A 12,598-nucleotide genomic window follows, 5' to 3' on the forward strand; every position below is an offset into this window, starting at 1 on the left:
GCAGATACTGAGGAGGCAGCAAAAACATTTCAAGCTTTAGAACTAGGCAAAAATTTGGAAAATGCTGTTGTAACAAAGATAGTCAAGAGAAATCGAAGGTTTGGGGCAGCCACCCACATAATATGCCCTGGCTGCAAGTGGGTAAATTTTTTTGAGTTGTGTTCAGGTTGAAATCCAAAACACAACTGACTTTAGTTTGAGAACATGGCGGCTTTAAAGGCCGCAACGGGAAGTGACATCATCTAGCCCTGAACCGGAAGTGGTGTCAGCCATGGCACCAGAACCGGAAGTGTTGTCTTCCGGACCGGAAGTGTCATCATCCATAGTGCCCCAGAAACCGGAAAGTGAGGTGTTCAGGGCCAGAAGTGACATCATCCACGGCACTGGTACCAGAAGTGACGTCATCATTAATCCTAGTGGGATTTCCCATGAATAGTCTGCAGACAACGGAAAGAGAAAGTTAGTGCAGCTCGCCACCCCCTGGTCTGGCATGGTACTACTATTATTTAGGCCCTCTAGCTGCCTCCCAATTGCACGTGTGATACTGTTTAATGTAGAAAAGTTCTGCATGTGGGCAACAGGAATGTCAATTATAAATACAAGAATGGAGATGCCATCCTACAGGAAGTAACCTCTGAACAGGATTTTGAGAGTTATGCTGACATAGCTTTTCTCATCATCTAAGCAATGTGCAAAAGAGATTAAAAAGGCAAAAAAATGTTATTTTTGAGAAATTTGAACATAAATCGAGGAATGTTATGCTCAAACTATATAATGCACTAGTGAGACAACATCTGCAGTCGTGTGTGCAGTTCTGCTCACCGAAGAGAACTGCACACACGAAGAGAACTTTCTTGTGTTACAAGAAAGACATAGCAGCACTTGAAGCTGTGCAGAGGAGAACAACCAGGAGCATCCCAGGACTGCAGGAGAGGTCATACTGTGAGAGACTCGCAGAAGTAAACCCGTGCAGTCTCGAGCAGAGGAGTTGACGTGGAGACCTGATCCAAGTCTTCAAAAATTTCAAAGGAGATCCAGCAGAATTATCTCAATTAAACAGTAAATCACAGTACTTGTGAACCCCTGAGGAGGAAATGAAGGGGAGGTGTATTTAGGACTGAAGCCAGGAAGCATTTCCTTATGCAAAGAGTTGTGGGAATCTACAACAGACTACCAAGCCACGGAGTTGAAGACAACCTTCAAGAAGAGTCTGTATGAGATACTGGCACAACTTAGCTATTAGCTAACCGAACGAATTTGATAGACGGAATGGCTTCTTTCATTTGTCAGATTTGTTATGTTCTAATGAAAATTGAACTTGACTACATTTTAAACATTTAACAATAATAATAAATGTCAATTAAATAAAATAAATCAGTGACATATAATAAATAACAATACGCACACAAAAAATAGTTTCTCTGACTAAAGATTAAAATGTCACTGTGATGACACACAAAAACTGAGTAACAGGGCTAAATGCAGCTGCATATTCTAAACACATTCATTCTGTGCAGCTGAGTGCTGTCTTTTCTTCTTTCTTGTTACAAACACATGTCATGTATAATAAGTGCATCCCTGACATTTTAATGGGTGTTTTGGGAGCAATGTTAAGGTGAAACAATGAACTAAAGTTGCAGCAGGATTTTGTTTAAAAAAATACGCAGTACACTCCCAATATCTTTGCAAAAGGATGAAGGTCCAAGTCTTCAGAGTCCTGGTGCTTCCTATCTTGCTATATGGTTGCGAGACATGGACGCTATCCAGTGACCTGAGACGAAGACTGGACTCCCTTGGCACTGTGTCTCTTCAGAGAATCCTTGGGTGCCACTGGTTTGAGCGGTTGCTCACAGAGACCTGAATGAGGCACATTACCTACATTGTTACGGCACTACAGCCATGTGGTGTTATTCCCTTATTCTCTGAGGGTGATCCGGCTCGCAGGCTCCTCATTGCTGAGAACCCAAGTGGCAGGACCAGACCAAGGGGACGCCCAAAGTAACACTGCAGCAGATAGAGGTGTCAGTCGGGATCCCGAGCTGTTTCGTCGTGCGGTGGGTGCGACAACGCACAGTACCAGTGCATGCTCCCCAAACTGACTGCTGTAAAATTGTATTTGCATGTTGTATGATAATAGTTTGTGAACAGCCTGCGTGAATCCACATGCTATGACAAAGTTTCGGTTGAGTTACTACCTGAACACAAAGCTATGATGTCGTTCAATCTCCTGCAACAAGCATAAAGTAAAAAAAATGTTGATTTAAATTTTGTTGATATATATATGTTTTGTTATATTTATAGTGTGAAACTAATAGCCTCGTCAGAGAGAAAAAAGGTTTGGGGCAGCCACCCGTATACTTGAAGCCTGGCTGCAGAAAGGCTTAATAAGTTGTGCAGATGTGTACAGAGTTGAGTCCAAAACAGAACTGAAGTTACAGAGGAAGTTTTCTTGTATTTAAGGCAGGGAGGTGGAAGTGATGTCATTGAGGACCGGAACCGGAAGTGATGTTCTTGGGGCTGGAACTGGAAGTGACGTCATTGGGTCTGAATCAGGCAGAATTTCCTGTGTCATTTCTACAGAGATAAAAGAGGAAGGTTTTGTGCACCCTTGCCACCCCCTGGCCTGGCGTGGAGTTACCTTCTTTTGGTCCATTCAGCTGCCTCCCATATGCACGTGTGTGACAATAGATATATATTTTGTTGGTTTTTTTTTAGTTTTATATATACAGTATGTTGTCATTCGGCTGACCTATTACTGCTTGCACAGACGCAATCCTATAATGGAGCAAGGTTGCTTTGGAAAATATAAAAAGATCCAAATGTGTTTGAAGGTTGTGTACAAAGACTTCAGTCCTCTCTCGTTATTCAAAAGACATTCATGATATTTAATTGAGCAAATCACTTGGTTTGGGGGTCTGCATAATACTAAATAAACAGCCTGACCAATTTATCAGTGCTGGAGAATCACAAAGAAACTTGGTCATCTAGTCGACAGCTATGTAATGAAAAATCATACAAGACTATATAGAGATAATAGATATATTTAAAAAGCATAGGGTATTAAATTGATTTTAAGTGGTCCGTTAAAAGACCCAAAGTAGGCAGTGAGCATTATGTTTAAAGTGCAACTGTACAAAAGCTCTAATAAATTAAATGAATACAAATGGCCTTCTCCATGCACAGTTTTCATGGCATGAATTTTGAAAAGCATTAAGTGCAGAGTGAAAAATGATTATTAATGTACATAATATTAAAGCAGCGGCAGCAAAGTTTGCAGCAGCAGCCTATTGATAAATTTTCTCTGTGTGGGAAACACTGATTATTGTTAGACAGATCGTGCTGTGGTCACAGTTCCAGAGTTCTGGGTTCAACTTGCATCCCTTTCACTGTCTGTGATTTGGTTGCACATTATGCTTTTTTCTGTTTGGTTTTTTTTTGTATAAAGGAACAAATCAATTCAAACAAGTAAACAAAAATATTTGTGAATCATTTGCCATGTATTTGAACTACTCAGCATGGTTGCCATCTGCCATGAAGACTGCACTGAGGACTGAATACGATATTGTGCTGGACCAGGAAATGAAGTTCAAAAATACCCTTCAAAAGGTCTCAAGACTATCCACAAATATGGCACCATTTTAAATACCAGTATGCCTCTGATGTCTCAATCAGAATGTCTGGCAGTCATGAGGTACCAATAGCAAATCATAGAATGGCAACAACCATGAAAAAAACTGCGATGCTGAGACGCCAATACAAGCTACAGTGGTCGAGATTGGAGAGAGTGTCCATACAGCAGCTACTGCCGGGTACTTCACCAGTCGCAGCATCGTAGAAAATTGACAAAAAGAAAGCATATGACATCTCCGCCATGCCTGAAGTTTCATTTAGATAGATAGATAGATAGATAGATAGATAGATAGATAGATAGATAGATAGATAGATAGATAGATAGATAGATAGATAGATAGATAGATAGATAGATAGATAGATAGATAGATAGATAGATAGATACTTTATTAATCCCAAGGAGAAATTCACATTCTCCATTAGCAGCATACTGATAAAGAACAATATTAAATTAAAGAGTGATAACAATGCTGGTATACAGACAGACAATATCTTTGAATAATGTTAACCCCCCCCCCCCTCCCCCCAGGGTGGAATTGAAGAGTCGCATAGTGTGGGGGAGGAACGATCTTCTCAGTCTGTCAGTGGAGCAGGACAGTGACAGTTGTCTGTCGCTGAAGCTGCTCCTCTGTCTGAAGATGACACTGTTCAGTGGATGCAGTGGATTCTCCATGATTGATAGGAGCCTGCTCAGCGCCTGTCACTCCGCCACGGGTGTCAAACTGTCCAGCTCCATGCCTACAATAGAGCCTGCCTTCCTCACCAGTTTGTTCAGGCGTGAGGCGTCCCTCTTCTTTATGCTGCCTCCCCAGCACACCACCGCAGGGACCTTTAACACACATGGGAGACTCTTAAGTCAGCTAAAAGAAGGTTCTATGGTCTGATGAGACCAAAATTGAGTTTTTTGGCCATCAGAGTAAACATGGTATTTGAACATTGCACATTATCAAAAACACACCATCCCACACTCTGAAAGTCTTGTGAGGGTGGAGAGTAAAACGAATGTTGCAAAATACAGGAAAATCTTGGAGGAAATTCTGATGTGGAGCGCAAGAAACCTGCACCTTGGGAGAAGATTGGTCTTCCACAAAGACAACGACCAAAGCATAAAGCCAAAACTACACAGGAATGGCTTGAAGTTCACAATGTTGCTGTCCTGGAGACAGAGTCCAGATTTCAATTCAACTGAGAGCCTACTGTATGAAAGGACTTGAAAAAGGCTGCTCACTCACAATCAGCGTTGCAAGGAAGAATGTCCAAATGTGGAAAACTGATAGACAAAAACCTGCAGGCACAGACTAAAGACTGTCATGGCTACGCATCTACGGAATACTGACTTGAATTTGTGAATACTTCTGTGATCAGTTATTGTGTATATGTAATTAATTTATAAACACTTTGCAGAGATCTGTTTTCACTTTGACATTAGTTAGCCTTTTCTGTTGATCAGTTGTCAAAACAGACAAATTAAATCCATTGTGGTTCAATGTTGTATAACAATAAAATGTGACAACTCCCAAAGGAGTAAATACTTTTTAAAGCCACTGAATATACATGATCTGTCTGGAAAAAGTCCAGCCATTGTTAATCGAACGGGAATGGTTTGGGCGACATCGATATAACCTGGCAGCCAAGGAGAGTGGACTGGAATGCGCATGTATGAACAATGGCGACTTCACTGGACTAGTCAGCGGGGGCACTAGACGCCATTGAGTGAGCATGTACACTGTGTGGCCATCGTATTCAAAATGACTAAGTCAGTAAAGCAATGAATCTGCATGAGATTTTGCGTTAAGCTTGAACATTCGTCCGCGGAAACTATTCGGATGATTCAGAAGGCTTTCAGGGACGATGTAATGAGTGGCGAAACATCAAATCATCCAGGTGACTCAGCCCCCCTAAAGCCCAGATTTGGCACCCTGCGACTTTTTGCTTTTCCCAAAACTAAAATCACCTTTGAAAGGGAAGAGATTTCAGACTGTCGATGAGATTCAGGAAAATATGACGAGGCAGCTGATGGCGATTCCAACCAAGGAGTTTGTGGAGTGTTTGGAACTGTGCAAGGTCCCCTGGTGTCTATTTTAAAGGGGACAGAGGTGTCATTGCCCTATGTACAATGTTCCTTGTATCGTCTTCAATAAATTTATCTATTTTTCACATTACATGGCTGGATACTTTCCGGACAACCTTGTATATATATTTTTTGACTGACCACTTTATGGGATGTAGACTAACATCTTAGGCATTACGTAAGTGTGACTGAGAGCTTAATTGATAGACTGAAATAGAATTTGTCATTTTAATTATGATAATAATAAAGTTTTCTGCAAATGGTACCATATGATTCAAAGATTGGAGGTTAAAACATTTGTTTTCTTTCAAGCCTGCCATTGTGACAATGTGTTTCCATTTAACTTCATCATTTGGGGTCCAGTTGAGATTCCAGTCTAAGTCTCCCATTGCCTGTGGAGTGCTGACACATGGCAACACCCCGTTCTCACAGAGCTGTCATTTTTGATCAAAGGATTGAAGACTGTGTGAACATGGAGCCAAGTAACTGCTTACAAAGATGGATCATCCCATGTGTTCCAGATATAATGTACTTAGTTAAAAATCACCCAACCCAGAAATCAACATCACAGACATTTATTAATGAGACAGCTGGCCACTTTGGGATTTGCAGGTGATCGCCTCTGAACAATGAGCAGCCTCTTCATTCAGAGCCGCATGGTAATTTCTCAACAGCTCCCATCCACTGCGTGTGAAGTAACGGATACTTGGCTATGACCTAAAGTAAATCATTTAACAACTGCAATTGAGCACAAATTGTTTTAGGGGAAGTGAAGCATACATATTTTAACAAAGCATACAAAATTAGTCAATGCAATTATTAATATTTCTTGCATTTTAGTTCTTATTTTGCAATGTCATTACTCATCCTTTTTGTATTGCTTCTCCTATTTTATTCCTCCAGCAAGTAATCACAGAGAACCCCCGGGTACAAATAAATTATTCAGCATTTTAGGCACATATTCTACTCTCTAACATTTAGTGTATTCTTATGTTACGCAGTTGTAATAACATTGAAAGGCATGAAAGATTAATCATTGAAGAGTGCTGATCAATTTCACAATTTTGCTGAAATTAAAAACATAATTTTATTAAACCCAGTTATTCCAGTGCAGGAGACACTGAGCTGCGGTGTACCTGAGTATTTACATTTACTTATTTGGCTGACGCCTTTATCCAAGGCGACTTGCAACATTTATGATACAATTGGTTACCTTTCTTGTGGTTTTCCCATTGGAGCACAGGCAGGTCATGTGACTGGCTCACAGTAACACAGTGTCAGTAGCGGGATCTGAACCCATAAGCTCAGGGTTTGAAGTCTAAAGTCTTAACCACTACACCACACTGCCTGAGTGACACTGACTGCAAGATGGTCACCAGTTCAGACATGCTGAAAAGGGGTTGTGGCCTCCAAAACAGTCTAAAAAAGTAGCCCCGGACCTTCTGTGGTCACCCCAGAAGAGGCGCTCCTTAAATTGGCCAACTACTACCTGCTGACTTCATGCAGAGTAACCTACAAAAATGGTGAAAATGTTCCAAATCCAAAGAAACACCCACAATAACATCAAAATGCAACCTAACATGAAAACTCTGGCTTGTAACCAAAAGGCAATAAGGACTTTTTATAAATGAAGGATTTCTTGAAAAGAAGAGAAAAAGAAGGGAAAAATGTTCGAAACAGGAAACAAGAATTTGACTTAAAAGTCACTATCCATAAGGAAAATATCAGAAACAAACAATGATATTAGAAAAAATAAAAGGTCAATTCAAAGAAACAGTAATAGTCACAAATAATCTCCAACTCAAACTCAATGCTTCGCTGCTGGATTTCTCTTTCTTGGCTGAATATGAAGCCAGCAGCAGTGACGTCAGGGTGGACCCGGTCACCCACAAAGTACTGAAGATGAATGCACTTTTACAGAGAAGAAATACAAATGACAAATAATAAAGAAATCTAACAGAAATAACATAAAACATGAAAAAAATATATACAATTCTTTTTTAAATAAAATGATTTAATTTACTTTAGTTATAAATGCACTAAAAAGCAAAAAAAAAAATTTCTTTAACCACAATTTTCATGGTTATATGTGACTACATAAAATCGTGGGGCGCACATAAATGAATTGATTCAAACCATTTTTGAAAGTTGTTAAGCATGGTGGGGAATTAAAATGTTGTTGTGTTTTTGTATTTTATGATGAAAGTAGATATTCTATTAATTGTTTGAATCAATTAATTTATGTGCCCCATGATTTTATTTAGTCACATATAACCATGAAAATTGAGGTTAAAGAAAAATTATTTTTTCCTTTTTAATGCATTTATAACTAAAGTAAATAAAATCATTTTACTTAAAAAAATGTATATATTTTATTTTTTACTTTATAGTTTTTGAGTATTTTGCAAATGATTTTTCTTTAATAATTTTTCATGAACGAGAAGCTTCTTTAAAAGTATTACAGAATTATTTGAACATATGAATTATATTTTGGGTTCTACTTTCAGTTCATGCTCTTATGGGATTTGCGCTTGGTTGCTACAAAAAAAAAATATTGACTACAGAACGGTAAGCTTATGGTAATACTTCCTCACCGTGATCATCATGGCTACTCCTTTGTAAGAGTAAACAAGTAAAGTCTACCCACTACACTCACTGGAAGAGGCAAATGGGGAAAATCGGATGCGTCTCTCACTTGTGTGCTCCTATATCTCACTATACTCTCTCTCTGTAATTGTTGTGTGTGTGTTAATTGGAATCATATAACCATTAATTATGGCCAAATTTGTTACATAATTGCATCGGTTTTGACGGATTATTGTATTGTCTTCGATAATGACCACATATGCAAAATTTGAAGAAATTTGCTTTGCCAAAAAGTGGGTTTAAAATCAGTTGCAAGATTTGACCCAGACAAACAGACAGAGGAGTTAAGTTAAATAAAAATCGTTTAATAAAAATAATTTGAAATTAGCATAAACGACCATAAAATAGGAAATAAATGCAAGCTAAGGGAAAAACACTAGCTGTAACGCACCACTAGCGGTTGCAGTTGGGGCTGGTTGACTTGGGTGAGCCTCTTCTGGGCTGGCCAGTGAAGGTCTTGGCCTGTTTTATGGGTCTTTTGGAGGTCTCGTGTTTCTGACTCTGTTATACAGCATACAGTACATAAATACGAGTGGCAGTCAAAGTTCCCGGATTTGTGATATAGCGGGAAAGTGAGAGATCAGCTTACGCACACATTGTTGTGGTGGGGAGCTAACGTTTGAGTTGGACATGTGCATAGTCATTTGGCGCAGTCTTTCAGTTCGAACAACGTGGTAACATCAAGATCATGTGCAAATTGCGGAAATCAGCTTCAGATCCACTACACTACATCTGATCTCGCACTCCTCCGCTATATCACAATTCCAGGAACTTTTTGACTGCCCCTCATATATTTAAGTGAATAACTTAATCTGACAAAAATAAACTGGGAAATTCTTCTATCATTCTCCTCAGTTTCAGAAAGATGTCTTCTTGAAATACAAAGACTTCACTTGTCTTTGGTTATTGTACTGATGATTTTTTTTTTTAAGTTTTTAATGTATTTGGATGTTTGTTTTTCAGGATATTGCAACCATGCAGCTCTGTGCCAATAAACTCGATAAGAAGGATTTTTTTGGGAAGTCTGACCCCTTTCTTGTCTTTTATCGCAGCAATGAAGACGGAACGTAAGTGAGGCAAGAAACTTGTGCATGTTCTTAATAAGTTTAATTAGAGGCAGGTGCTGTTCTTTCCTTCTGTGTAGTCATGCCATCCATTTATTGAACCATCTTAATGCATTTTTACATTTTTCAAAGAGATTGAGTTTATTCTAGCAGCATCATACAAAAAGCATGAAGCAACCCTGGATGGGGCCTCAGGAACAACTTACCGTTGCTAGTCAACCTAGCATGAATGTCTTTGGGATGTGTAAAGAAAGCTGATTGCTCAAAGAAAACCCCCATACACAGAAAGGACATATAAAAGCCAACAGAGATGGACCAGACCACTCTCCTATAGCTCTTGTCCAAGTTCAAGTACTACTCCACTATAAATATAAATGGTGTTATTAGCGACACATTCACACTTTTTTAATATCAGTATAAATAATTATTACTTTATATGCCAGTTTACAGTATAAAACATACAGCCCCATTTCTGAAAAATTTGAGTAAATTGCAAATAAAACCAGAAAGCCATGATTTGTAAATGCACTTTTATTCATACTTAATAGAAAACAGCACAAAGACAATATATATAATGTGCATCCAGGAGCCTCTTGAACCCAAACAGTCATAGACCGAGATGAGCCGGGCAAATGAGGACACACACTTGCAGCAAGTGGTAGGTGCAAAAAAGTGTCTGCAGACCTGAGTAGGAGTTTCTAACTTTACCCAGACAATCTCTTTGCATAATGTGAGCTTTCCCCAGGTAATGCTAGGCTTATCCAATTTCTGACTTTACCTGTAACATATAGATAAAGTTAATTTTATGGTGGAACATTTATAAACAGAGCATACATATTTTCAGAATAGTTTATTGAATCTCACATCTGTGACAGACATTATGCTTCAGCGCCTTCCCTGATGCCACATCTTTAGAAATGCTAAATGTAAATGGCGTGGCCACCGGTTGACATGTCCAATCCCCAAACGCTGGGCACAATTGCACAGTAAGAGTCTTGGGTTCAAACTGTAAGTGTTTTATTGACAGCCATATCATTTACAGGCTCATGTGAATCCCACCAAAACACAATCACAATTCTCTTTTTTCTCTTCTTCTCCTGCACTCCTCCCAAGTTGGCTTTGTCCTTCCTTTGCACCCGACTCTCATGGAAGATGTGGAGTGTCTCATTTTATGTTGGACCATGGAGTACTTCCAGTGCTCCAACATTACACTTGAGAAGCACTTCCAGGTCAGGCACATCCTCCTTAAATAGGAGATGACCTCCTTCTGCAGCTGCCCCTAGTGGTCATCAAGTACCCCAGAAGTTCTGCTCACCAGGACTGCAGCTCCCACGTTGCTCTGCAGGTGTTCCATTAGGAAATCCATCCAGTGTACTGGGGAGCTATCTGTCTATGCTGGATAGTCTGCCCCATTTATTCATGACCTTCCTTTATAAAAATGTCTTAGCCGGGTAGGGGGCCATCGATCTTGTGTCTTCTGTGACACTGATGGCCAATAGTAATATTGATTTAATAAGAGTTGATCATCAAAAAAATGGAAAGGAAAACTACTATGATGTGTCTGTATTTGAATCAGCATAGCATAAAGAGTTCCTATTGACCAGGAAGTGCACAAATGTGTGAACCGAGGAGAACATGCACTATATAACTTTTTGTACATTCTTGTTTTAGGTTCACTATCTGCCATAAAACAGAGGTTGTGAAGAACACCCTGAATCCCGTCTGGCAGCCCTTTACGATTCCTGTGCGGGCATTATGCAATGGCGACTATGACAGGTTAGAAATGCCCTTCTGCTTATACTGGTGCTAAAGGCAACGTTTTTAATGTAGGCCTTGTCTTTGTAAAATTGTGTTAGGGGTCAAGTCTTGTGGAATTTACCTGTTTGTCTGTTTGACTGTTGCAGCCCAAAAGAACTTCCTGCTGTAATCGACATTTGTTGTAATTAATCATGTTGTAGTGGCTAAACGTGAACGAGGAGCTCTACCTTCACATGTAGTAGATTTAATTTTGTTTTAATGTCCAATACACATTGGTCTCTGTTTACTTTTGCTATTTCATGCTTCTCTGAGTGTTTATCTATACAGAAAGATAACAAAGGGTGCCATGAAGGACTAGGCATAATTTTGAAAAGGCACCCATAGAGGTGCAGGGGGGGGGGGTTCCTTTCAAAAACATGTGTGAGCATCTGGAGGTCTTATCTTGAACCTCTGGGACCTGAAACTGGACTGGAACATCTTTGTAGGCATCTGAGGAGGTATAACAAAAGGCTTCCACTTGAGTGGCTGGCTTCAGCCTACGTGGGGTAAAAATGTTCTTCACTCTCAAAGTTCAAAAATACATTGTGTCGGGCGGCACGGTGGCACAGTGGGTAGCGCTGCTGCCTCGCAGTTAGGATACCCGTGTTCACTTCCCAGGTCCCCCCTGCGTGGAGTTTGCATGTTCTCCCCGTGTCTGCGTGGGTTTCCTCCAGGCGCTCCAGTTTCCTCCCACAGTCCAAAGACATGCAGGTTAGGTGGATTGGCGATTCTAAATTGGCCCTAGTGTGTGTGCTTGGTGTGTGGGTGTGTTTGTGTGTGTCCTGTGGTGGGTTGGCACCCTGCCCGGGATTGGTTCCTGTCTTGTGCCCTGTGTTGGATGGGATTGGCTCCAGCAGACCCCCGTGACCCTGTGTTCGGATTCAACGGGTTGGAAAATGGATGGATGGATGGATTCTGTAGTGTCTGAAACTCACTCAAACGGCACCACAAGGGAGAGGATCACCGTCAACCCTTAGCTTGTATAAAGCAAGGCCATAAGAAATCTTTATAAAGGATGGTTAATTGAATGAAATGGAGCACAAAATAACTGAAAAAGAACTTGCATAAAAGACAATGAAAGTCAAACGAGTCAAGAACCAGAGGAAAAATCAAAGAAAATCACCATCTTCACTAGACTCACCAAATCCACCGGAGCACATTTGAATGAACTGCCTTGGACTTCAATTCCCAGCCAGCCTGTACAAGGCTAGGGGTGGTCACCTAAACTGTGATGGACAGGTGGCCCCACTTTTTTGGAATTCATCCACAAAATAGAGGAGGAACATAAGAAAATTGTAATACACACATACTGTAGACACTGAAATAATGACCAAACAGAATAAAATTAACAGATAAAACAGTCTTTTAGTCCTAAACAAGGTCACTGGTG

The 12,598-nt window shown here is 40.1% G+C and overlaps 1 protein-coding gene across 1 annotated transcript in view; it reads left to right on the forward strand.

Moving 5' to 3' along the window:
- Nucleotides 1–12,598, forward strand: part of cpne9 (copine family member IX) — a 737,722-nt gene that overhangs the window by 459,028 nt on the left and 266,096 nt on the right. The window contains exons 9-10 of the mRNA XM_028824197.2: nucleotides 9,311–9,414; nucleotides 11,083–11,187. Coding sequence (XP_028680030.1) covers nucleotides 9,311–9,414; nucleotides 11,083–11,187 — 209 coding nt within the window. The remainder of the gene's footprint in view (nucleotides 1–9,310; nucleotides 9,415–11,082; nucleotides 11,188–12,598) is intronic.

This window comes from Erpetoichthys calabaricus, chromosome 18 (genome assembly GCF_900747795.2).
Source record: "Erpetoichthys calabaricus chromosome 18, fErpCal1.3, whole genome shotgun sequence".
NCBI lineage: Eukaryota > Metazoa > Chordata > Cladistia > Polypteriformes > Polypteridae > Erpetoichthys > Erpetoichthys calabaricus.